Source organism: Taudactylus pleione, unplaced genomic scaffold, assembly GCF_031769625.1.
Source record: "Taudactylus pleione unplaced genomic scaffold, aTauple2 ptg000495l, whole genome shotgun sequence".
NCBI classification, from domain to species: Eukaryota; Metazoa; Chordata; class Amphibia; order Anura; family Myobatrachidae; genus Taudactylus; species Taudactylus pleione.
The window spans coordinates 923779-951683 of record NW_028284897.1 but is presented as its reverse complement, the minus strand read 5'-3'; the positions used below and the strand labels follow the sequence as shown (position 1 = coordinate 951683).

The window sequence follows — 27905 nt, the reverse complement described above, 5'->3', positions numbered from 1 at the left end:
CATATCAGTGTGTGCTGGGAGCTGTGTTATTCCCCCTCATATATCACTTACAGTGCCCTCTCTGTTATATAATAATAATAATACCACATATCAGTGTGTGCTGGGAGCTGTGTTATTCCCCTTTATATAGCACTGTACAGTTCCATCCCCCTATATAATAATAATACCACGCATCAATGCCCGCATCCCCCTATATAATAATAATACCACGCATCAATGCGTGCTGAGAGCTGTGATATTCATCCTCATATATTACTGTAAGGTCCCCTCTCCCCTATATAATAATAATACCACATATCAGTGTGTGCCGGGAGATGTGTTATTCCCCTTCATATATCACTGGGCCTGATTCAGCATTTATAGCAATAGCAACTGTATACGCAGATTCAGCAATAGTTACTGCGCATTCACCACACGTGTGCAGCGATAACACTGCCATTATGGACGCAGAGCAGAATCCATCGCAGAGTGAGTGACAGGCTGTAAGCGGTTTGGGGTGGTGACGGGCGAGCTTGTCCGTTTGAATGGGCATGCATAAATTAGCCACTGCGATGACATACACAGCTTGAGTACTCACGGCGTGACACAAGGCTTGAAGTTCTGCGTAGGGTCTGACGTGCCTTAATTGCGTGATGGGCCGATGTTCGTCAATGTTACCAATGTTTACACTAGATTGCAAGGTAAGACGGATGTGAGTAAACAGAAGTGGGCGTCTTAATGGCGGCTGAGCTTTTGCAATTACTAACATTGTCGCAGTTTCAATGCATGCGTATTTGCAGCTAAGAATGCAGTTGAGAGCCGTGCTGAATCAGACCCACTGTATGGTCTCCTCTCACATATATAATAATACCACATATCAGTGTGTGCTGGGAGCTGTGTTATTCCCCCTCATATATCACTGTACAGTCCTCTCTTCCCTATGTAATATTGACACCACATATCCGTGTGCGCTAGAAACTGTGTTATTCTCCCTAATATATCACTGCACGGTCTTCTCCCTAAATAATAATAATAATATCACATATAAGTCAGTGCTGGGAGCTGTGTTATTCCCCTCATATATTACTGTATAGTCCCCTCTCCCCTATATTATAATACCACATACCAGTGTGTGCCAGGAGATGTGTTATTCTCCCTCATATATCACTGTACAGTCCCCTCTCTCCCTATATAATAATAATACCAAATATCAGTCTGTGCTGGGAGCTGTGTTATTCCCCCTCATATATCACTGTATGGTCCCCTCTCCCCTATAGAATAAAACCACATATCAGTGTGTGCTGGGAACTGTGTTATTCCCCTCAAATATCACTGTACAGTCCCCTCTCCCCCTATATAATAATACCAAATATCAGTGTGTGCCGGGAGCTGTGTTATTCCCTCTCATATATCACTGTACAGTCCCCTCTTCCCTATATAATAATAATACCATATATCAGTGTGAGCTGGGAGCTGTTATTCCACCTCATATATCACTGTAGAGTTCCCACTTCCATATATAATAATACCACATATCAGTGGGAGCTGGGAGCTGTGTTATACCCCCTCATATATCACTGTACAGTCCCCTCCCCCCTATATAATAATAATACCACATATCAGTGTGAGCTGGGAGCTGTGTTATTACCCCCTCATATGTCACTGCACAGTCCCCTCCCCCCTATATAATAATAATACCACACATCAATGCGTGCTGAGAGCTGTGATATTCATCCTCATATATTACTGTATGGTCCCCTCTCCCCTATATAATAATACCACATATCAGTGTGTGCCGGGAGATGTGTTATTCCCCTTCATATATCACTGGGCCTGATTCAGCATTTATAGCAATTGCAACTGTATACGCAGATTCAGCAATAGTTACTGCGCATTCACCACACGTGTGCAGCGATAACACTGCCATTATGGACGCAGAGCAGAATCCATCGCAGAGTGAGTGACAGGCTGTAAGCGGTTTGGGGTGGTGACGGGCGAGCTTGTCCGTTTGAATGGGCATGCATAAATTAGCCACTGCGATGGCATACACAGCTTGAGTACTCACTGCGTGAGACAAGGCTTGAAGTTCTGCGTAGGGTCTGACGTGCCTTAATTGCGTGATGGGCCGATGTTCGTCGATGTTACCAATGTTTACACTAGATTGCAAGGTAAGACGGATGTGAGTAAACAGAAGTGGGCGTCTTAATGGCGGCTGAGCTTTTTCAATCACTAACATTGTCGCAGTTTCAATGCATGCGTATTTGCAGCTAAGAATGCAGTTGAGAGCATTGCTGAATCAGACCCACTGTACAGTCCCCTCTCACCTATATAATAATACCACATATCAGTGTGTGCTGGGAGCTGTGCTATTCCCCCTCATATATCACTGTACGGTCCCCTTTCCTCTATATAATAATAATACCACATATCAGTGTGTGCTGGTAGCTGTGCTATTCCCCCTCATATATCACTGTACAGTCCCCTCTTCCCTATGTAATAATACCACATATCAGTGTGCGCTAGAAACTATGTTATTCTCCCTAATATATCACTGCATGGTCTTCCCCCTAAATAATAATAATACCACATATCAGTGTGTGCTGGGAGCTGTTATTCCCCCTCATATATCACTGTATAGACCCCTCTTCCCTATATTATAATACAACATACCAGTGTGTGCCAGGAGCTGTTATTCCCCCTCATATATCACCGTACAGTCCCCTCTCCCTCTATATAATAATAATAATATTATCACATATCAGTGTGTGCTGGGAGCTGTGTTATTCCCCCTCATATATCACCGTACAGTCCCCTCTCCCCTATATAATAATAATACCACATATCAGTGTGTGCTGGGAACTGTGTTATTCCCCCTCATATATCACCGTACAGTCCCCTCTCCCCCTATATAATAATAATAATAATACCACATATCAGTGTGTGCTGGGAGCTGTGTTATTCCCCCTCATATATCACTGTACACTCCCCTCTCCCCTATATAATAATACCACTTATCAGTGTGTGCTGGGAGCTGTTATTATGGGACCCCCAGTGCTGCTGTATGAGGAGACTGTGTGACAGTACAGGGTATATAGCCCAGGCCTCCCCCCACTGGTATATTCTATAGGTACAGGCCACTCCCCCTGTATAGTAGGACACCACAGGCCGCTCCCCCTGTATAGTAGGACACCACAGGCCGCTCCCCCTGTATAGTAGGACACCACAGGCAGCTCCCCCTGTATAGTAGGACACCACAGGCAGCTCCCCTGTAGGACACCACAGGCTGCTCCCCCTGTATAGCAGGACACCAAAGGCTGCTCCCCCTGTATAGTAGGGCACCACAGACCACTCCCTCTGTATAATAGGACACATTACCTGCTGCTGCTGGACACAGAGACGTCGCCTTCCCCGCGCTCTATGTAACTCCGCCCACTTCCTGTCGTCACTTGTTGTTAATCTGTAATAGGCTTTATCTCTGCTTTGTAATTTTAACAATCTGATTGGCTCCTCGAAACGTCACTCACCTCATTATCAGGGAGGAGTGGAAGACTGCAGCCATAGAGACGGCGGGTGGGCGGAGCCGTGTTAATCAGCCCGGTAATCCTCTCTAGAATGACAGTCTTCTCTATAATACATGTCCTCAGTGTGGGAGGGCGGCGGCCATTTTCCTGTATACCAGTCCAGCTGCAATATCATGTTCCCTGGCCCTGAGGTTACATTAGGAGCGGCGGCCATTTTCTCCTGGTCTGAGGTCTCCCTCCTCCTATCATTCCCACAGGAAGCAGCAGGGACAGGGAGCAGCCAGTGTTGTGTCTGACAGCAGGTAATTATATTATTATTATTATTATTACTATTATTATTATTATTATTATTATTATTATTATTCTGTAGGCTGAGCAGACATTGGTGTCACTTTGCTGTACTACAAGGAGACCAGACACTGTTTCATTGCTGTAGTACAGCTGGAGCAGACTGTGGTGTTGCATTGTCACTGTGCAGGTAGGATACACTCTAGTGTCCTAATTTTCTAATGCAGGTGGCGCAGACCCTGCTGTTACTATAATACAGGTGGCGCAGACCCTGCTGTTACTATAATACAGGTGGCGCAGACCCTGCTGTTACTATAGCACAGGTGGTGCAGACTCCATTGTTACTATAACAGGTGGTGCAAACTCCATTGTTACTATAACACAGGTGGCGCAGACCCTGATGTTACTATAATGCAGGTGGTGCAGACTCAGTTGTTACTATAATACAGGTGGAGCAGACCCAGTTGTTACTATAATACAGGTGGCACGGTCTCCGTTGGTACTATAGACTCTGTTGTTACTATAATACAGGTGGTGCAGACTCTATTGTTACTATAATACAGGTTTAGCAGACTCAGTTGTTACTATAATACAGGTGGTGCAGACTCTTGTTACTATAATACAGGTGGTGCAAACTCCATTGTTACTATAATACAGGTGGAGTAGACCCTGCTGTTACTATAACAGGTTATGCAGACCCGGTTGTTGCTACAATACAGGTGGTGCAGACTCTGTTGTTAATATAATACAGGTGGAACAGCCCCAGTTGTTACTATAATACAGGTGGTGCAAACTCCATTGTTACTATAATACAGGTGGCGCAGACCTTGTTAATATAAAGAGAAGGAAATCGGGAGCGCTGATAATTTGTTTTAGTATCATACAAGACATCTAACAAAGATCACAAATCCAAATTCTAAGAGATTATTAACTCTGGATCTTTAATAAAATATTCTAAAATATTGACCAATAAAATTCTGCTTGTGTCACTAAGTAGTAGCATTTATCATATTAAATACAAACATAAAAACAATTTCAAAGTAAAAAAGAAACAATTGTTGCAGATCAAGGAAGAAGAAATCCTGTAACTCCTGGTGGAGGATAAATATATATGTTACACGTCCAGTTATTGTAACAGAAATCCGGATAATAAGTATGTTGGATAATGTTTCCCGGGATAATGGATGACCCGTATATTTGTATGCAGGATGAAAGGTTGAATAAACTTTATATAAAGCGGGTAATAAGTCTTATTTGTGGTTAGAGGTTCTTACCCGGTAACCTCCTGTGACTCCAATCCTGTAATAGTCAGGGGAAGGAGCACCCGCTGTCTGCTCCACAACTGATCCCGGCCGGTAACCTCCTGTGACTCCAATCCTGTAATAGTCAGGGGAAGGAGCACCCGCTGTCTGCTCCACAACTGATCCCGGCCGGGTAACCTCCTGTGACTCCAATCCTGTAATAGTCAGGGGAAGGAGCACCCGCTGTCTGCTCCACACCAGATCCCGGCCGGGTAACCTCCTGTGACTCCAATCCTGTAATAGTCAGGGGAAGGAGCACCCGCTGTCTGCTCCACAACTGATCCCGGCCGGGTAACCTCCTGTGACTCCAATTCTGTAATAGTCAGGGGAAGGAGCACCCGCTGTCTGCTCCACAACTGATCCCGGCTGGGTGACCTCCTGTGACTCCAATCCTGTAATAGTCAGGGGAAGGAGCACCCGCTGTCTGCTCCACAACTGATCCCGGCCGGGTGACCTCCTGTGACTCCAATCCTGTAATAGTCAGGGGAAGGAGCACCCGCTGTCTGCTCCACAACTGATCCCGGCCGGGTGACCTCCTGTGACTCCAAACCTGTAATAGTCAGGGGAAGGAGCACCCGCTGTCTGCTCCACAACTGATCCCGGCCGGATGACCTCCTGTGACTCCAATCCTGTAATAGTCAGGGGAAGGAGCACCCGCTGTCTGCTCCACAACTGATCCCGGCCGGGTGACCTCCTGTGACTCCAATCCTGTAATAGTCAGGGGAAGGAGCACCCGCTGTCTGCACAACTGATCCCGGCCGGGTAACCTCCTGTGACTCCAATCCTGTAATAGTCAGGGGAAGGAGCACCCGCTGTCTGCTCCACACCTGATCCCGGCAGGGTAACCTCCTGTGACTCCAATCCTGTAATAGTCAGGGGAAGGAGCACCCGCTGTCTGCTCCACAACTGATCCCGGCCGGGTAACCTCCTGTGACTCCAATCCTGTAATAGTCAGGGGAAGGAGCACCCGCTGTCTGCTCCACAACTGATCCCGGCCGGGTAACCTCCTGTGACTCCAATCCTGTAATAGGGGAAGGAGCACCCGCTGTCTGCTCCACAACTGATCCCGGCCGGGTGACCTCCTGTGACTCCAATCCTGTAATAGTCAGCGGAAGGAGCACCCGCTGTCTGCTCCACAACTGATCCCGGCCGGGTAACCTCCTGTGACTCCAATCCTGTAATAGTCAGGGGAAGGAGCACCCGCTGTCTGCTCCACACCTGATCCCGGCCGGGTAACCTCCTGTGACTCCAATCCTGTAATAGTCAGGGGAAGGAGCACCCGCTGTCTGGTCCACAACTGATCCCGGCCGGGTAACCTCCTGTGACTCCAATTCTGTAATAGTCAGGGGAAGGAGCACCCGCTGTCTGCTCCATAACTGATCCCGGCCGGGTAACCTCCTGTGACTCCAATCCTGTAATAGTCAGGGAAGGAGCACCCGCTGTCTGCTCCACAACTGATCCCGGCCGGGTGACCTCCTGTGACTCCAATCCTGTAATAGTCAGGGGATGGAGCACCCGCTGTCTGCTCCACAACTGATCCCGGCCGGGTAACCTCCTGTGACTCCAATCCTGTAACAGTCAGGGGAAGGAGCACCCGCTGTCTGCTCCTCACCTGATCCCGGCCGGGTAACCTCCTGTGACTCCAATCCTGTAATAGTCAGGGGAAGGAGCACCCGCTGTCTGGTCCACAACTGATCCCGGCCGGGTAACCTCCTGTGACTCCAATTCTGTAATAGTCAGGGGAAGGAGCACCCGCTGTCTGCTCCATAACTGATCCCGGCCGGGTAACCTCCTGTGACTCCAATCCTGTAATAGTCAGGGAAGGAGCACCCGCTGTCTGCTCCACAACTGATCCCGGCCGGGTGACCTCCTGTGACTCCAATCCTGTAATAGTCAGGGGATGGAGCACCCGCTGTCTGCTCCACAACTGATCCCGGCCGGGTAACCTCCTGTGACTCCAATCCTGTAACAGTCAGGGGAAGGAGCACCCGCTGTCTGCTCCACAACTGATCCAGGCCCGGTAACCTCCTGTGACTCCAATCCTGTAATAGTCAGGGGAAGGAGCACCCGATGTCTGCTCCACAACTGATCCCGGCCGGGTAAAGTGAATAGTATTGCAGGCTGTGACTCCGCTCTGTCCGGTGCTGTATGTGACAGTGGATATTAGTGATAGAAGATGCTAGAGAGCTGCTGGATTCGCCATGTAGCGCTGAAAGCACGGTTAAAAAAACGGTAATCCGGTGTCAAAAACAAGTATCCCAACAAGTAGAAATAGGTCGTGGTGAGAGTATCTAACGCGTTTCTCGGCCTTGTATAAACTGACCGTTATCTCACAAGCAATTAATCTCACTCTCAAGGACTTGTGAATTAATTGTATAATTCTGTGAACCTACAATGTATGACAAACGGATGGTTCATCCTGATAGAATCACTACATCAATGTGCTAAATGTATATAAACATAAAATATATACATACTGGCAGGAATGTAATGTATAACGGTGTCCTGCCAGTGTGACTAAGTGACGGTATAGTACACTAGTACATCTGTGTCATGTGCAGGAATGTAATATATAACGGTGTCCTGCCAGTGTGACTAAGTGACGGTATAGTACACTAGTACATCTGTGTCATGTGCAGGAATGTAATGTATAACGGCGTCCTGCCAGTGTGACTAAGTGACGGTATAGTACACTAGTCATCTGTGTCATGTGCAGGAATGTAATGTATAACTGTGTCCTGCCAGTGTGACTAAGTGACGGTATAGTACACTAGTACATCTGTGTAATGTGCAGGAATGTAATATATAACGGTCCTGCCAGTGTGACTAAGTGACGGTATAGTACACTAGTCATCTGTGTCATGTGCAGGAATGTAATATATAACGGTGTCCTGCCAGTGTGACTAAGTGACGGTATAGTACACTAGTCATCTGTGTGATGTGCAGGAATGTAATGTATAACGGTGTCCTGCCAGTGTGACTAAGTGACGGTATAGTACACTAGTACATCTGTGCGATGTGCAGGAATGTAATGTATAACGGTGTCCTGTCAGTGTGACTAAGTGACGGTATAGTACACTAGTCATCTGTGTGATGTGCAGGAATGTAATGTATAACGGTGTCCTGCCAGTGTGACTAAGTGACGGTATAGTACACTAGTACATCTGTGTCATGTGCAGGAATGTAATGTATAACGGCGTCCTGCCAGTGTGACTAAGTGACGGTATAGTACACTAGTCATCTGTGTAATGTGCAGGAATGTAATGTATAACGGTGTCCTGCCAGTGTGACTAAGTGACGGTATAGTACACTAGTCATCTGTGTCATGTGCAGTAATGTAATATATAACGGTGTCCTGCCAGTGTGACTAAGTGTTAGTATAGTACACTAGTCATCTGTGCCATGTGCAGGAATGTAATGTATAACGGCGTCCTGCCAGTGTGACTAAGTGACGGTATAGTACACTAGTACATCTGTGCGATGTGCAGGAATGTAATGTATAACGGCGTCCAGCCAGTGTGACTAAGTGACGGTATAGTACACTAGTCATCTGTGTCATGTGCAGTAATGTAATATATAACGGTGTCCTGCCAGTGTGACTAAGTGACGGTATAGTACACTAGTACATCTGTGTCTTGTGCAGGAATGTAATGTATAACGTTGTCCTGCCAGTGTGACTAAGTGACGGTATAGTACACTAGTACATCTGTGTCATGTGCAGGAATGTAATGTATAACGGTGTCCTGCCAGTGTGACTAAGTGACGGTATAGTACACTAGTCATCTGTGTCATGTGCAGGAATGTAATATATAACGGTGTCCTGCCAGTGTGACTAAGTGACGGTATAGTACACTAGTCATCTGTGTCATGTGCAGGAATGTAATATATAACGGTGTCCTGCCAGTGTGACTAAGTGACGGTATAGTACACTAGTCATCTGTGTCATGTGCAGGAATGTAATGTATAACGGTGTCCTGCCAGTGTGACTAAGTGACGGTATAGTACACTAGTACATCTGTGTCATGTGCAGGAATGTAATATATAACGGTGTCCTGCCAGTGTGACTAAGTGACGGTATAGTACACTAGTCATCTGTGTCATGTGCAGGAATGTAATATATAACGGTGTCCTGCCAGTGTGACTAAGTGACGGTATAGTACACTAGTCATCTGTCTCATGTGCAGGAATGTAATGCATAACGGTGTCCTGCCAGTGTGACTAAGTGACGGTATAGTACACTAGTCATCTGTGTCATGTGCAGGAATGTAATATATAACGGTGTCCTGCCAGTGTGACTAAGTGACGGTATAGTACACTAGTCATCTGTGTGATGTGCAGGAATGTAATGTATAACGGTGTCCTGCCAGTGTGACTAAGTGACGGTATAGTACACTAGTCATCTGTGTCATGTGCAGGAATGTAATGTATAATTGTGTCCTGCCAGTGTGACTAAGTGACGGTATAGTACACTAGTACATCTGTGTCATGTGCAGGAATGTAATGTATAACGTTGTCCTGCCAGTGTGACTAAGTGACAGTATAGTACACTAGTCATCTGTGTCATGTGCAGGAATGTAATATATAACGGTGTCCTGCCAGTGTGACTAAATGACGGTATAGTACACTAGTCATCTGTGTGATGTGCAGGAATGTAATGTATAACGGTGTCCTGCCAGTGTGACTAAGTGACGGTATAGTACACTAGTCATCTGTGTGATGTGCAGGAATGTAATGTATAACGGTGTCCTGCCAGTGTGACTAAGTGACGGTATAGTACACTAGTCATCTGTGCCATGTGCAGGAATGTAATGTATAACGGTGTCCTGCCAGTGTGACTAAGTGACGGTATAGTACACTAGTATATCTGTGTGATGTGCAGGAATGTAATGTATAACGGTGTCCTGCCAGTGTGACTAAGTGACGGTATAGTACACTAGTCCTCTGTGTCATGTGCAGGAATGTAATGTATAACGGTGTCCCGCCAGTGTGACTAAGTGACGGTATAGTACACTAGTACATCTGTGTGATGTGCAGGAATGTAATGTATAACGGTGTCCTGCCAGTGTGACTAAGTGACGGTTTAGTACACTAGTCATCTGTGTCATGTGCAGGAATGTAATATATAACGGTGTCCTGCCAGTGTGACTAAGTGACGGTATAGTACACTAGTATATCTGTGTGATGTGCAGGAATGTAATGTATAACGGTGTCCTGCCAGTGTGACTAAGTGACGGTATAGTACACTAGTCATCTGTGTGATGTGCAGGAATGTAATGTACAACGGTGTCCTGCCAGTATGACTAAGTGACGGTATAGTACACTAGTCATCTGTGTGATGTGCAGGAATGTAATGTATAACGGTGTCCTGCCAGTGTGACTAAGTGACGGTATAGTACACTAGTCATCTGTGTCATGTGCAGGAATGTAATATATAACGGTGTCCTGCCGGTGTGACTACGTGACGGTATAGTACACTAGTCATCTGTGCGATGTGCAGGAATGTAATGTATACGGTATCCTGCCAGTGTGACTAAGTGACGGTATAGTACACTAGTCATCTGTGTGATGTGCAGGAATGTAATGTATAACGGTGTCCTGCCAGTGTGACTAAGTGACGGTATAGTACACTAGTCATCTGTGCGATGTGCAGGAATGTAATGTATACGGTATCCTGCCAGTGTGACTAAGTGACGGTATAGTACACTAGTACATCTGTGTCATGTGCAGGAATGTAATGTATAACGGTGTCCTGCCAGTGTGACTAAGTGACGGTATAGTACACTAGTCATCTGTATCATGTGCAGGAATGTAATATATAACGGTGTCCTGCCAGTGTGACTAAGTGACGGTATAGTACACTAGTCATCTGTGTGATGTGCAGGAATGTAATGTATAACGGTGTCCTGCCAGTGTGACTAAGTGACGGTATAGTACACTAGTCATCTGTGTCATGTGCAGGAATGTAATGTATAACGGTGTCCTGCCAGTGTGACTAAGTGATGGTATAGTACACTAGTACATCTGTGTCATGTGCAGGAGTGTAATGTATAACGGTGTCCCGCCAGGGTGACTAAGTGACGGTATAGTACACGAGTCATCTGTTTCTGAGTACACTAGCCTGCTATTCCAGGTGACGGTATGGAGCTACAGTACTTTTACCTGCTTTTCCGGGTGCTGGGATGGAGCTCTGAGTATATTAGCCATCTGTTCTGGGTGCTGGTATGGAGATAAAGTACGTTTGGGACTTGGTGCCAAAATACAGTTTTGAGTGCATTAGCATCCGTCCTAAGTGCCGGAATAGACCTCTGACCATCTTTACCAAATGTTACAGATGGCGGATGGAGCTCGGAGTACGTTAGCCAGCTTAGCTGAGTTCCAGAATGCAGCTCTGTGTACGTTAGCCATCTGTTTCAGGTTTCACTTTAGTATGTTAGCCAGCCATTCCTGGTGCCGGTAAAGAGCTCTGAGTGTGTAAGCTACCTGTTCGGGAGCCTAGATGGAGCAGTGAGTACTTCTGCTGTTCTTTGTGCCGGAATAGAGCTCTGATAACCTTAACCAACTGTGTCAGGTGGTAGATGGAGCTGTGCGTACGTTAGCCAGCTGTTTCAAGTGCCAGAATAGGGCTATGAGAACCATCTCTTCCAGCTGTCCCATTGGGTCTCCCAGTACCTTAGCCATCCATTCTGGGTGTCAAAATAGGGATCTAAATACTCACGCCCTTTATTGCAGCTGCTGGAATAGGTGTTGGAGTAGTAGCTATATCTATTTGCCAGAACAGGTGTTAGGTTACTAATTCCATCTCTTCCAGCTCCTGGAATAGATGTCTCAGTACCATAGGTGGACCTAGAACTTTGTCCCCACAGCAACATTTTGAAGGGACCCCTGCAGAACAAACCCACTCTGAGGGAGGGAATCTGCATACGAGGGGTCCACAATAACAAGTCACCCATTAGTCTGCCCCCAATACTGGAACACTGTTGATAACATCATCATAACTAGGGAGGGAGCTATTAACCCTCTCACCTAGGAAGGCTCAAGCCAACCATGGTTACCAAGTCACTAATAGAGGGAGGGCACCTGAGAAGCTGGGTCAGTGAACTTCTGAGAAACAATGACCAAGACTCTATGGCTCTGGGATTGAGGGGATTTAGTGGTCACTCAGTGTAATCTTATGTTTTTATGGACAACATGATAGCATAGTGGACAGCATTTCTACTCCGCACTGGGGTCATGGATTTAATTCCTGCCCAAGGTCCTGTCTGTCTGGATTTTGTATGTTCTACCCGTGTTTACATTGGTTTCTTACACTGGTAGGTTAGTTGGCTTCTGTCATAAATACATATTAAAGGGAAGGGAAATGGGAAATGTCACCGCACAGGTTTCAATTCACCGTATAATAAAGTAATTAATTATATGGGATAAAAATAATTGCTATTGTATCCACTCTATAATCAATTATTCCCCTCAGGGTATGTGTAGAATTGTGGAGGTGCTTCTCAGAGTAATTAGAACAATGTAAAATAAAATGTGGGAGGTCTGGGCCAGCCACAAAAGACTCTATAGAGAGAGCACGCAAAATAGCAAGTTATCACCCATTATTATCTGACTAAAGTTTAACCTTTAATTGGATTGTTAGAAACAAAGTAGAATTGAACTCACACTTGCATATAACAGATATAGACAAGTTGACAAAACTACAGTATATTGTAATCACTGTAGTTATTGGTCATTTAAAGGTGAAGTATTACAAAAATTACATAGATACATCACTAACATAAATGTTAAAAGGTCTTAATGTAAAAAACACCAGGTACAGAATAATAAAACAAAATTTGTTCCCTATGTAGGACATGAGGTGATCACCGTCAATGATAGATCTACAACAAAAACCCCTAAAGTAAAGAAATAAAAGTTGGGTGTATCTAGTTATGCAGCTAGGCTCTGCTGTTCCCCCTCATACAATGTAGAGGAGAGGGAATGAGATCAGAATCTTTATCCCAGACTTCTCTATACACCTTTGAGATTTGATTGTTTCAATACTTGTATTTCCCAGTGATTCTCATACCAACCTAAGAATCCTCTCATTGATTGTCCAATACTTGTGGCAAGACAACCAACAGCAGAGATTGGGGTTGATGAAGTGGATCACTGTTGACTTCTTTTCAAGGGGTGATTGCGCTAGCAGATCTCTCATTCCCTCTCCTCTACATTGTATGAGGGGGAACAGCAGAGCCCAGCTGCATAACTGGATACACCCAACTTTTATTTCTTTACTTTAGGGGTTTTTGTTGTAGATCTATCATTGATGGTGATCATCTCATGTCCTACATAGGGAGCAACTTTTTATTTATTATTCTGTACCTGGTGTTTTTTACATTAAGACCTTTTAACATTTATGTTAGTGATGTATCTATTTAATTTTTGTAATACTTCACCTTTAAATGACCAATAACTACAGTGATTACAATATACTGTAGTTTTGTCAACTTGTCTATATCTGTTATATGTAAGTGTGAGTTCAATTTTACTTTGTTTCTAACAATCCAATTAAAGGTTAAATTTTAGTCAGATAATAATGGGTGATAACTTGCTATTTTGAGTGCTCTCTTTATAGAGTCTCTTGTGGTTGGCCTAGACCTCACACCTTTTTTTTTACATTGTTCTTTCATAAATACCCCTAGTGTGTATGTGTGTGGGCTGTCCATGTGGTAGGAAATGTCGATTGTAAGCTCCACTGGGGCAGAGAGAGATGTCAGTGACTAAATATTCCCTGTAAAGCGCTGAGTAATATGTGCGCACTATATAAATAACTGGTAAGAAATAGCTTCTAATAATTATATTTATTTCTAGATTTCTGTACAGTGAGGAGTCAGATCCTTGTTACTAGACGTCACGTGAGTGTGAGACGTGTCCTCTATAAATCACTGATCACTGAGGATGGACATGAACAGGAATCACATGACTGAGAGGATACTAAATCTCACCCTGGAGATCATCTACCTGCTGATTGGGGAGGTGAGGGGATCTGGGAGTGTCACAGTGACATCACTTATATCTATAGTAATAATACAGGGACATGACTGGGGAGGTGAGGGGATCTGGGAGTGTCACAGTGACATCACTTATATCTATAGTAATAATACAGGGACATGACTGGGGAGGTGAGGGGATCTGGGAGTGTCACAGTGACATCACTTATATCTATAGTAATAATACAGGGACATGACTGGGGAGGTGAGGGGATCTGGGAGTATCCCAGTGACATCACTTATATCTATAGTAATAATACAGGGACATGACTGGGGAGGTGAGGGGATCTGGGAGTGTCACAGTGACATCACTTATATCTATAGTAATAATACAGGGACATGACTGGGGAGGTGAGAGGGTCAGGGAGTGTCACAGTGACATCACTTATAGCTACAGTAATAATACAGGGACATGAATTGGAAGGTGAGGATTATCTGGGAGTGTCACAGTGACTTTTTTTAAAAAACAAAGAGAAAAGTAGAGTCTTTTACTACGGTGCACCATTATGTCAGTCCACATTAATCATTCCTTAGTTAAAACATATTAATCTTTATTTATATTCAATTAAAATTATGACATTTAAGGGTTACCACAACTGACAGGGGTTGTCACAGTGACATCACTTATCTATAGTAATAATACATGGACATGACTGGGGTGGTGAAGAGGATCTGCACTCAAAGTATCTTTTTGAATACACAGGATTACATAGTAATGAAGAAGACATCTGATGACTGTGAGACGTCTGGCAGTCATCCCCGTGTGTCAGGAGAACAGAGCAGGGCCCAGAGCCCCATCACGGTGCCTCCACCTCTCTCACTGATACACAAGATAGACAATGACAAGAAGATCATCGAACTCACCAACAAGATCATTCAGCTGCTGACTAGAGAGGTGACTTCTGGGACATTATATAGTAACACCAGGGGATGTGTCTGGGTGATGACTGGAGAGGTGACTGCTGGGAATGGGACATTATACAGTAACACCAGGGGATGTGTCTGGGTGATGACTGGAGAGGTGACTGCTGGGAATGGGACATTATACAGTAACACCAGGGGATGTGTCTGGGTGATGACTGTATCATTGTGTGTGTCAGGTTCCCATAAGGTGTCAGAATGTCATTGTCTATGTCTTAATGCAGGAGGGGGAGTATATAGAGGGACACAAGGGTCTGTACAAGGACGTGATGATGGAGAATCGCCGGCCTTTCACATCACTGGGTAAGACGAGACTGTCATTTATTGTACAGGGGAGAGCAGGTATAGGGGCCCCCTAAATACACACATCATCTGATAAACACATATATATAATGAACTCAGTAATTTTGTGTCTCCTACAGATGGACCCAGTAACAAAAATGCCCCAGAGAGATGTCCCCGTCCTCTTTATTCCCAGGTTTGTACAGAGGAGGTTCACAGATTCCCACAGTTAGATGTGATTTATGGTCTCAATAATATACCAAAGTGACTGTTCATTGTATGATATGTAAAGTGGATGTATTTATGCCCGATATGTAATAAGACAATGCTTTTATTAGCTTTTTTAAATATTGGGCATAAACAGGATCAGAAGCTCTGGGTTTTGCAACCTATCACTTCATAAATAAACCTTTATAAGTCTAATGCACTGGAGTTTAGTCTCGAGTAATGACATCAGACAATATTAAAGTGTTATTTTATTGTTTTGTTAGGTTGACGATTTGGCTAATATTAAAATAGAAGAGACAGAGGAAGAAGAGACATATGTGACTGACAAGGCAGAAGATATAGAGGGAGGAGAGACGTATGTGACTGATATGAAGGCAGAAGATATAGAGGGACAAGATGAGATGTATGTGACTGATATGAAGGCAGAAGATACAGAGGTAGAAGAACAGACGTATGTGACTGATATTATGGCAGAAGATAAAGCGGGAGAAGAGACGTATGTTACTGATATGAAGGCAGAAGATATAGAGGCAGAAGAAGATACATATGTGACTCATAATAGCACAGAAGATATAGAGGGAGAAGAAGAGACGTATGTGACTGATATGAAGGCAAAAGATACAGAGGGAGAAGAAGTGACATATGTCACTGATATGAAGGCAGAAGATATAGTGGGAGAAGAAGAGATGTATGTGACTGATAATAAGGCAGAAGATATAGAGGGAGAAGAAGTGACATATGTGACTGATATGAAGGCAGAAGATATAGAGGGAGAAGAAGAGACATATGTGACTGATAATAGCACAGAAGATATAGAGGGAGAAGAAGAGACATATGTGACTGATAAGGCAAAAGGTATAGAGGGAGAAGAAGAGACATATGTGACTGATATGAAGGCAGAAGATATAGTGGGAGAAGAAGAGATGTATGTGACTGATAATAGCACAGAAGACATACAGGGAGAAGAAGAGACATATGTGACTGAAAATAGCACAGAAGATCTAGAGGGAGAAGAAGAGACGTATGTGACTAATGATAAGGCAGAAGATTCAGAGGGAGAAGAAGTGACATATCTGACTGATATGAAGGCAGAAGATATAGAGGCAGAAGAAGATACATATGTGACTGAGAATAGCACAGAAGATATGGAGGCAGTAGAAGAGACTTGTGTGACTGATAATAAGACAGAAGATACAGAGGGAGAAGAAGAGACGTATGTGACTGATAATAAGACAGAAGAGAAAGACGGAGAAGAAGAAACGTATGTGACTGATATGAAGGCAGACGATATAGAGGCAGAAGAAGATACATATGTGAGGGGTGATGAGCAGTGTAGAGAGGAGGAAATCCGTACAGATATCAGCACAGGTGAGTAATAAACACTTATTACAGGAAAAAAGCCAGACATTCTCTTTGCTCAGGCACTTTATGGGGTGGTCACAGGATATAGAGCAGATGCCGGCATCTTGGATGAAAACAGATGTTTATTGAATCAAATCAAATGTCCTTAAAATGACAGTACTACCAGGTGAAGGTAATAGAATACACAGAGCATACAGATGCTTTCATAGTTTTAGCTGTAACTAATCCAGGCTACTACTCAAATTTTACTTGTGAATCAGTCGGGATGTTTTTACAGTAATCCCCCTGACTTACGCTGGCTGCCTAGCGCTTCTATAGAGCACTGTTTTTATTATATGGCATTTTTCTGTTTTGCCCTTGTAAAATAATTGGATTTTACACTGAGGCTGGACATGCATAATATTGTACTAGTGGAGCCGGGTTTAGTTTACACGTGAAGAGAGCTGGTAACATGATTGGAGACCGGTGTGGTATATAAGGTTGATATTCATTATGTGGAAACTGAGAAATGTTGACGTGATAGAATGTGAAATGTCCCTGGTTGTGACTTACCGGCTCCCGGCAGCAGCGGCGTATCCAGAGAAGTCTTCCGGGTCCGGGCAGTCATGTGACGAGTAGTTTCAGTGCAGACATCTGATGGAGTGGCTGTTCCGGGAGGTATTCTTCCCTAACCCTGAAGTGAGTATCTTGGAAGTTATGTTTTCTTTTAGTTCTATCATCAGGAGAAACTCTTCTAGATGATTATATAACTAAAAGTTACCCACTTCATGTCCACCTACTGCCAAGGGTGGTAACTGAAGCGCTGACAGCGCCAGCTTTATATTCCAAGGCTCTGGATGCATATATGGCGGCTGTATATGTTATACACCCTGCTAGAAAGTCTTTACTTTTGGAATCAGAGCCAACTTTCTCAAATTTATTTGTGGGAAAATGTACGTTAGATGAAAACTCCAAGGGACCACCATGGCATCTATTAGGAAGGCTGATTGATCCTTGACCTTGCAACAACACCTGGCCATTTTATTGTTGAATTGAGAAACCATTAGATCTATCTCTTGCTGACCCCCATATAGTTATCAGACTGTTAAAGGCTTCTGGATGCTGAGACCATTCCCCTGGAAGTATAAACTGGCCACTCTGAAAGTCCATCTTCCAACTCTCTATTCCTGAAATAATACTGCACATATCGCTGGAACATGAATCTCCGCTGAAGATAGGATCTGAAAGGATTCTCTCATTGCCAGGGACCTTTTTACAGCTCCCCTGATGATTTATGTATGCTACTGCTGTAATGTTGTACGACTTGGTTATTATAGGTTTTCTGTTGGCAAAAAGACCCTGGCTAGTTGGGTATTGAACACTTCAAAACTTTCCTGCGTTGACTGGGAAGCATCTTGGAATTTTGGTAGTTGGTAACCCAGACATGGAACTCTAGGACGTTTACTGTCCTTATCAGATCTACTTGAAGAGCCTCTATTGACTTTGCTTTGAAAAGCAAATCATCTAAATAGAAAACCAGGGTTCGCAAAATACGCGATATAGCGCGTTTTTACGCACTACAGCAAACTGGGGACCCAGATTTAAAAACTGATCAGGTCCTGTAGGACCCGCTGGCTCTGTTTGTGCTGTTGTAGCCAATGGCTGCGCTGCGACGTCTCCCCCAGTCAATGGCTGCGCTGCAGCGTCTCCCCCAGCCAATGGATGCATGGCGTCTCCCCCAGCCAATGGGCGCGCGGCGTTTCCCACAGCCAATGGGCGCGCGGCATCTCCCCCAGCCAATGGGCGCGCGGTGTCTCCCCCCAGCCTATATGCGCGGCATCTCCCCCCGCGGCGTCTCCCCCCAGCCTGTATGTGCGGCATCTCCCACCAGCTTGTATGCGCGGCATCTCCTTCCGCGGCGTCTCCCCCCAGCCTGTATGTGCGGTGTATCCCACCAGCTTGTATGCGCGGCATCTCCCCCTGCGGCGTCTCCCACCAGCTTGTATGCGCGGCATCTCCCCCCGCGGCGTCTCCCACCAGCTTGCATGCGCAGCGTCCATCGGGCAGCAGAATGTCAGTGGTACCGGGACCCTCCGGCAGCCTGCTCTCCTTCAGCAAGCTGAGCGCGCTGCACACAGGAGGCAGGGAAGGTGTACACTGCATGGGACAGGAGGAAGCTGTAACAGTGACCCGGCTGGGGGCTCCCAGCAAAAGCAATGAGGTAAACACTACCCCATGTGCAGTCTATCTTTACCCCCTCCATACCCTCAGTTCTGCCCCAGCTGCTATTCTAACTATTGCCTGCCCTTAACACCCTCCTTGCCCCCCAGTACTGCCCTAGTTATCTACCCTTACCACTCCCTACACCCAGTATTGCTTGCCCCTAACCTCTTCCTTGCCCCAGTACTGCCCTAGCTGCTAACAACTCTTTTCCCCTATATGCCTCCCATACTGCCCCTGCTACTATCTACACTTGCCCCCTCTCTACCCCCAGTGCTGCCCCAGCTGCTATCCTGACCCAGCTCTGCCCCTAACCCCCTCCTTGCCCCCCCCAGTACTGCCCTAGTTGCTATTTACCCTGGCCACTCTCTACACCCAACACTGCCTGTCCCTAACCTCCTTGCCTGCAGTACTGCCCCAGCTGCTATCTACACTCACCCCCTCCTTACTCCAAGTACTGCTTGCCACTAACCCCCACCGTACTCCCCAAGTACTGCGTCAGCTGCTATCTACCATTGCCCCTCACACAACCTGCCCCTAGTACCCTCCATGCCCCCCAGCACTGTCGCATCAACTGTCTGCACTTACCCCTCCCTACCCCCAGCCCTGCCTGCCCTTACTCCCCTATAGCTGCAGCTCTACCCCAACTTCCCCCTACCTTTACCCTCAGCTCTACCCCAACTGCTTTATACCCCCCAGCACAGTCCCAACTGGTGCCTGCCCTCAACTCCCATAATATGTAACGGGACCCTGAAAAAGTGGTGTAGGACCCCAATTTTTTAAAGTGAGGGGTCCCTGGGACCCACAATTTTTTCCACTCACCGCGATCACTGAAAACAATGGTTAATCCAACAGATGTTACCTAGGCTTACCATGCCTTTTGTAAAAATGTGAGGGGCTGTGGCTAATCCAAAAGGAAGAGCCCTGAATTGGAAATGTAATCCCTCAAGCAAAAATCGTAAAAATACATTGATGGCTTTCCCAAATAGGTATGAGGAAGTAGGCATCCTTGAAGTCTATACATGGCAAAAAGTAGTCTGTCGATTCTGTTTGACTGTTCTAACATATTCCATCCAGAATCTGTCTTGCTGTAGTTTAAGTCCTTTTAATTTAAAATTAGTTTGTAAACTCATATCTGGTTTTTGAACTAAAAACAGATTGGAATAAAATCTAATTTCTCTTTGACTTTTTGGTACTGAGACAACCACTCCTGAATCTAAAAGAACCGTTATTGATTGATCTAAGGCCAGACACTTCTGTTTGTCGTTTAGTATCCTTGTTGAAAAGTACCTTTTTGGTGGAGAAACTGAAAGGCTGAGGATGTAACCGCTTTTTATTATACCTGTCTCCTGTCTGAAGAGAATCTTCTAGTTCCTGAATGATAGAAGACTGGCACTCAAAACAGACACTTCACGGTGTATGCCCTTCCTGTCATGCTGACCTATCCTGGAGCCTAGGCACTAGTTTTCCTACCTGCTCGTCCTGACAATTGTGAAGATGAAGGAAACAACACTGATCTTTCCTTTAATATCTTGGTTCTAAATAAATCATCAGATGGTGTCTCCTGATTTTCAAGATCCAAAAAGTCAAAGACCTGACACACTGCTTTAACCAAGTCATCCACACCCTGAACACCTTCCTTATTCTGTTAAGGATTCTTCCGAAGAATCATCAGACTCAGAAAACGCAGACAATATTATACGAAGTAATTACACATCGTACATACAGAGAAAACAGAATATTATACTGAGTAATTACACAGACTACATACAGAGGGAACAGAATATTATACTGAGTAATTACACATCGTACATACAGAGAAAACAGAATATTATACTGAGTAATTACACATCGTACATACAGAGAAAACAGAATATTATACTGAGTAATTACACATCGTACATACAGAGAAAACAGAATATTATACTGAGTAATTACACATCGTACATACAGAGAAAACACAATATTATACTGAGTAATTACACAGACTACATACAGAGGGAACACAATAAATATCTGGATAGAAATTATGAGACTTGTCAGATACTTATCTCAGACTTCCGTCCATGTGCGCAGTCCCTGAGAGGAGCTTTCCCAGCAATCATCACTTGACCTTCTTTCCAGGTATCAATAATTTATTGTCACATCCACATTACAAATGTATCCACGAAATTGTGAAGCAAGAAACTCACAGATAAAAATACATAAAATACAATAAAGGTTAAGAATTTAAGATAAGAATCGCAGAAGGAAAAAAACTGTTCCAGAGTCTGCTAGTTCGACACCCAATACACCTAAATTGCTTACCAGAGGGCAATAAAGAGAACAGAGTATGACATGGGTGGCTAAAATCGGCAACAATCGCTTTTGGAACACACATTTTAGCATAAATTTCTTCTAATCTAGGCAGGGATTGGCTAATGGTTCTTTCAGCTGCTTTGACCACCCTAGCTAAAGAACCACGGTCCGTACATTTGGAGTTGCCATACCAATAGTAATGGAGTACGTTAGAAGACTCAATTATACAGCGATCAAAATGTACAAGTAATGGGCTTGATAAACCACTTGCTCTAAATTTCCTTAGGAAGAAAAGGCGTTGCAGAGCATTCCCAACTACTGATGAAATATGTGACGACCACAATAGGTCATCAGAAAAGTTGATTCCTAAAAACGTAATCCCACTAACCCTCTGAGCCATTTAAAAATAAGGCTCGGGGGGCACTTTTCCTACTTATTCTAAAATCTATCACTACCTCTTTGGTTTCTTTTATTATTCAGCAGCAAATTATTACCCTTAATGAGTTGATCCACTTCTGTCCTGTAACTCTCCTCATCCCCATCACTGATTAAACCCACTATCGTGGTGTCTTCAGCAAATGTTATAATTACGACTGTGCCATGTGCTGCATCTCTTCTGGGCTGCCTGATGGTAAGCCTGACCTCAATGTGTTACCCATTTGGTCAAGGGTAGACCCTGGGTACATCTGCTGGCTAATCTAACCCTTTTAGAGAGAAGGCTGTTGCCGTGTATCCAGCCACCCCTCTTTCATTAGGCAGGGTGGCCTTTCCACATACTTCTGGCTGCCGGCTGACAATTTGTATTGGTCAACAGCTGACTTTACCATGTAGAGCGTGCCAGTATCTCCAGTGCTGGTCTCTTACTGTGATATGCCTGCTGTGCAGAGATTCCTTGGAAGTACTGCCTCAAAATGTCCCAGCTGCCTCTGTTAGGGTGGGTACACACCTAAATGACCGACACACACTTACAAGATTTAATGAATGACGTGCAGCATAGCCAATCACACGATATCGCATGCAACCATGGGAAATCAGGCATACACACTGCACGATATGCGTGATTTGTCATCCCAATCTGCCCAAAATGGGACAATATTGTGCAGGTGTGTACCCAGCCTTAGAACTCTGTTTCCCCAAGCTTTTCATAGGCATCTCATTAGGATCCATCTGCTCAATACTCTATCTCCTTCTCTAACTAGGCCATGGTCACCCTGGCATCCACCTTAACTATGGCCTTCATGGCAACAATGTTGTCGTCTGTGGTGGCAGACACAGGTGGGCTGCAGCGCTTCTCTTCTTTCGGGACCATCTCCCATGCCGAAATTCTGCAAACCACTAAAACAGTGATCCAGGATGGTGCTTTCTCCCCAAAAGCAACTTGTAACCGGTCACAATTCTCCTGCTGTTGCAGACTACTCTTGTAGTTGTAGAAGATCATGGCTCTCCAGTGGCCTCTGCTGATCTCCATAAGGAATTTGTAATGGAAGTGAACAAGCTGACTACTTTGGTGTGCAGTGCTGCTTATATACAGTTCTGTGCTTTAACCAGAGATTACACTTCAGAACCAGTCAGATTTTGTCTATCTATGCTCTGCACATCCACAATCTTATTGCACACCCCCCACGTGCTTGATATTGAAAGCATCACAAATTATTAAAATATACAACATGTAAGTTATGCTATATGTATAACACACCTTAATGTCAGAAACTGAGTTATGAATTATATCTTCTAACATTTTGAATTTACCCATGTCAAGTACATTTGGAGATTTTTCAGCATAATCTTTATTGATCAAAGTAAACTTGTTATTTTATTCCCAGCAGATGGAGATAACAGCAGGAATATCTCGGAAGAATGTCACATTTTCTCAACAGCCTATACAATAGAAGATAACATCACACAGGATTCTCCAGGAGAAAAGCCTATTACCCCAATTATACATCCAGTACCTCACAGTGGGGATATGTCATCTGATCCCTCTGACCTTCAGCAATGTTCCCCTGATAACTCAGATACTGTTATACATAGTACAGCTTTTAGCATAGCTGCAATCTCTCCCTGTTCTATACATGGCAAAAGTTTTACACAGGACACAAAGCTTGTTACCCATCAGTCAGCTAAGGCCGTTGTGAAGCCATTTCCATGCTCTGAGTGTGGGATTTTTTTTACATATAAAACACATCTTGTTAGACATCAGAAAAGCCACACAGGTGAGAAACCATTTCCATGTTCTGAGTGTGGGAAATGTTTTAAATATAAAATAGATCTTGTCAGACATCAGAGATTTCACACAGGTAAAAATATGTTTTCCTGCGCATACTGTGGGAAATATTATGCACATAAATCAGAAGTTATTACACATCAGAGAAGTCACACAGGTGAGAAACCATTTCCTTGCTCTGAGTGTGGGAAATGTTTTACACAGAAATCATATCTTCTTGTACATCAGAGAAGCCACGCAGGTGAGAAGCCGTTTTCATGCTCTGAGTGTGGTAAATGTTTTACACGGAAGTTTTTTCTTGTAACACATCAGAGAAGTCACACAGATGAGAAAACATTTCAATGCTCTCAGTGTGGGAAATGTTTTACATATAAATCACATTTTGTTAGACATCAGAGAAGTCACACAGGTGAGAAACCATTTCAATGCTCTCAGTGTGGGAAATGTTTTACATATAAATCACATCTTGTTAGACATCAGAGAAGTCACACAGGTGAGAGGACATTTTCATGCTTTGAGTGTGGGAAATATTTTACAGAGAAATCAGATCTTGTTAGACATCAGAGAAGTCACACAGGTGAGAAACCATTTCCATGCTCTGAGTGTGGGAAATGGTTTACTTATAAATCACATCTTGTTAGACATCAGAGAAATCACACAGGTGAGAAACCATTTTCATGCTCTGAGTGTGGGAAATGTTTTACAGAAAAATTGGATTTTGTTAGACATCAGAGACGTCACACAGGTGAGAAGCCATTTCCATGCTCTGAGTGTGGGAAATGTTTTACACGGAAATCAGATCTTGTTAGACATAACGTACATCACACAGATTAGATATTCTCATGTTCTGATTGTTGGAAAAGACAGAAATCAGATCTTGGTAAACCATTCCTTATTTTCACTGAAGAAACTGTGTTAACAAGTGAAAATGTATTTAAAAAAAAATATATAACTATTTAGTATATCTTCTGACCTGGGTACTTCAATGGCCTTTGACATTTCTGTTTCATGATCCAGAAAGTTCATAGCTTGTATTACTGTCCTCATAGTGCTTTTTTTGCTTTTATCTATTTTGTAAGATAATAAGGAGAGTTACCCTGCAGTGTGTATAGCAGTTTTTGGAATCTGATCACCTGAATGGTATAAAAGTTTGTAGGAAGACACAAAGAACAGTAGCCAAAGTGATAACAGTCCTGTCATCTAATAAGAGACCATAAGGTCTGAAACCTGACCGACAAGTTCCTGCCGCCCACCTCCTTCCCTCTATGTAATAACTATTATATGCTGCAGGGGGGCCAGGTGCCCACAGCAATGGGAGGATAGAAACAGTTACAGTATATCAGGGAAGTATTTGTTAGAAAAAGAAATAACAGCTGTCGCACAACATCAGGACACAACAACTGTGAGGACTGTCCTATGTGTGGGTGTCCCTGGTGCTGCTGGTGGTGTCCCAAATTTGTGTATATTTCTATGTATGTAAATAATTATTCTCTCTCATTTCTTCTCTTTTCTGAGCTTAGAGGATGAGGCTATAAAGATCTTTTTCAAACTTAATATTGTGCAGTATGTACTAATATATTTATACTTGCTACATTGTAATCTGTAGTTTTATTTCTCTGGGTTTCCACGTGAGAAATTCAGCCAATCATCTACCTCCAGTATTTGTATCCTAATGTCATGTACTAATTAACTAAGCCAAGTATCACTAATAAATGCTATTTTTTATTTACTATGTCTGTTTGATGTTTAATCTATAGACAGATATATGTAACACACACATTGTGTACCCAACCGGTGTTACACAACCAATTATTTTTTATTTACTGTTGATATTGTTTTATATATAGTACCTTAAAAAAAATAAAAGGTCCACTTACATCATGTGTGGAACAATTAATGCCATGTAGCAATTGGATCACTTCCACTACAAAGCTTTCACAGATCAGCAATGACAGATAAAGTCTCTGGAGGTGAAATGCATCAGTCTTAACACTTAAGGTGGATGCTGGGTGTGCTCATAGGGAGCTGCTATGTGAGTGAGGTAACCTTCCTTACAAATGGTTAAAGTAAAGTAGAAGAACACTCAGCGCTCACCTTCCATGGTGTGTATGGGGTAACTGGTGTATAAAACACTCAGCGCTCATCTTCCGTGGTGTGTATGGGATAACTGGTGTATAAACACTCAGCGTTCACCTTCCGTGGTGTGTATGGGGTAACTGGTGTATAAAACACTCAGCGTTCACCTTCCGTGGTGTGTATGGGGTAACTGGTGTATAAAACACTCAGCGTTCACCTTCCGTGGTGTGTATGGGGTAACTGGTGTATAAAACACTCAGCGTTCACCTTCCGTGGTGTGTATGGGGTAACTGGTGTATAAACACTCAGCGTTCACCTTCCGTGGTGTGTATGGGATAACTGGTGTATAAATACTCAGTGCTCACCTTCCATGGTGTGTATGGGGTAACTGGTGTATAAATACTCAGCGCTCACCTTCCATGGTGTGTATGGGGTAACTGGTGTATAAACACTCAGCGTTCACCTTCCGTGGTGTGTATGGGGTAACTGGTGTATAAAACACTCAGCGTTCACCTTCCGTGGTGTGTATGGGGTAACTGGTGTATAAAACACTCAGCGTTCACCTTCCGTGGTGTGTATGGGGTAACTGGTGTATAAAACACTCAGCGTTCACCTTCCGTGGTGTGTATGGGGTAACTGGTGTATAAACACTCAGCGTTCACCTTCCGTGGTGTGTATGGGGTAACTGGTGTATAAAACACTCAGCGTTCACCTTCCGTGGTGTGTAAGGGGTAACTGGTGTATAAACACTCAGCGCTCACCTTCCGTGGTGTGTATGGGGTAACTGGTGTATAAAACACTCAGCCCTCACCTTCCATGGGGTATAAGGGGTAACGTGTATAAACACTCAGCGTTCACCTTCCGTGGTGTGTATGGGGTAACGTGTATAAACACTCAGCGTTCACCTTCCGTGGTGTGTATGGGGTAACTGGTAAATAAACACTGATAGATTTAAAACAGACTCTTCAACTGTCTTATCACCGGGCAGAGCTCGTTATATGTGTCAAAACTCTTGGTGGGGATATCCCATTGTTACATCAGCTGATGTGGAGAAATAACACTCCAAACAGATAAGTCAGTTTTCAGGTTCTCTGTATTAGAAAAAGTACACAGGTTTTATAGGCGTTCTTACAGATAGGATAATCTCACAGTGTAACATATACAATTATCAGAAAGTGCAAACATTCATTAATTCTTGGCAGTTCATTACTGAGAGCCCATCAATTACCCCACAGTCATGATTATATCTTCTCTATTTAAGAAAGGGAGTCTAGTATAGAAAGGGAGTCTAGTATAGAATGGAGTCTAGTATAGAAAGGGAGTCTAGTATAGAAAGGGAGTCTAGTATAGAAAGGGAGTCTAGTATAGAAAGGGAGTCTAGTATAGAAAGAGTCTAGTATAGAAAGAGTCTAGTATAGAAAGGGAGTCTAGTATAGAAAAGGAATCTAGTATAGAAAAGGAATCTAGTATAGAAAGGGAGTCTAGCATAGAAGGGGAGTGTAGTATAGAAAAGGAGTCTAGAATACATGTTTGGGAGTCTAGTATAGAAAGGGAGTCTAGCATAGAAAGGGAGTCTAGCATAGAAGGGGAGTGTAGTATAGAAAAGGAGTCTAGAATACATGTTTGGGAGTGTGTTCATGGCACTATCTGCACATTTTAAACATCTGCACATTCCAATTCTCTGATTCTCTGAAGGTCAGCAAAAAAAACCTTCACAGTATTCTGTAATTTTCTCTTCTGAATACTTAAAGGCGTTTTACCCGGAGGCTTGTTCACAAAGGAATGGTAGAATGTGTCTGGGCATTCCTTTGTGAACAAGCCTCCGGGTGAAATGCGCGTCATTCACGGTCACGTGACCACCACTGTAAGATTCACCGCAGGCTACACTCTCCTGAGCCGGACCAGACGTCTTACTTGTGGGCTGCAGACACACAGCGTCTACCCAGGCACCTAACAGCTGATCACAGACACGTAACCGCCATTGCGCGATCCACTACAGGCACACACTCTTCTGAGCCAGACGTTCAGGTTTTGCCTGTTGGATTACAGACACGCAGCATTCTTCAGCTGACAGGAACAGAGCACAGCGCAGAATTCCCTTCTCACAGTGCAGAATACACATGGTCAGACAGGTACCTTCTCTATCTCTCCTGGTAGTGGTAGTGGTTTGACTGCTCCTGGGCGCATTTAAGCCCTG

General features: G+C 44.0%; 2 protein-coding genes across 2 annotated transcripts in view; one reads left to right on the top strand and one right to left on the bottom strand.

Moving 5' to 3' along the window:
• Nucleotides 1-27905, bottom strand: part of LOC148502496 (uncharacterized) — a 258997-nt gene that overhangs the window by 146879 nt on the left and 84213 nt on the right. Inside the window, 2 exon segments of the mRNA XM_088449791.1 lie at nucleotides 20401-20484; nucleotides 22619-22865. Coding sequence (XP_088305917.1) covers nucleotides 20401-20484; nucleotides 22619-22865 — 331 coding nt within the window.
• LOC148502498 (uncharacterized) lies at nucleotides 3645-24553 on the top strand. Its single transcript, XM_088449765.1, has 7 exons — nucleotides 3645-3802; nucleotides 13940-14104; nucleotides 14822-15013; nucleotides 15264-15342; nucleotides 15462-15517; nucleotides 15813-16917; nucleotides 23232-24553. The coding sequence occupies exons 2-7, from the start codon at nucleotides 14027-14029 to the stop codon at nucleotides 24464-24466; spliced, it is 2745 nt and encodes a 914-aa protein (XP_088305891.1). The 5' UTR covers nucleotides 3645-3802; nucleotides 13940-14026; the 3' UTR covers nucleotides 24467-24553.

Coding starts and splice junctions, on each gene's coding strand:
- LOC148502498 (XM_088449765.1), top strand. CDS start 14,027: ATGGACATGAACAGGAATCACATGACTGAGAGGATACTAAATCTCACC. Junction 15,343..15,461: donor CCGGCCTTTCACATCACTGG/GTAAGACGAGAC, acceptor TGTCTCCTACAG/ATGGACCCAGTAACAAAAAT. Junction 15,518..15,812: donor CCCGTCCTCTTTATTCCCAG/GTTTGTACAGAG, acceptor TTGTTTTGTTAG/GTTGACGATTTGGCTAATAT.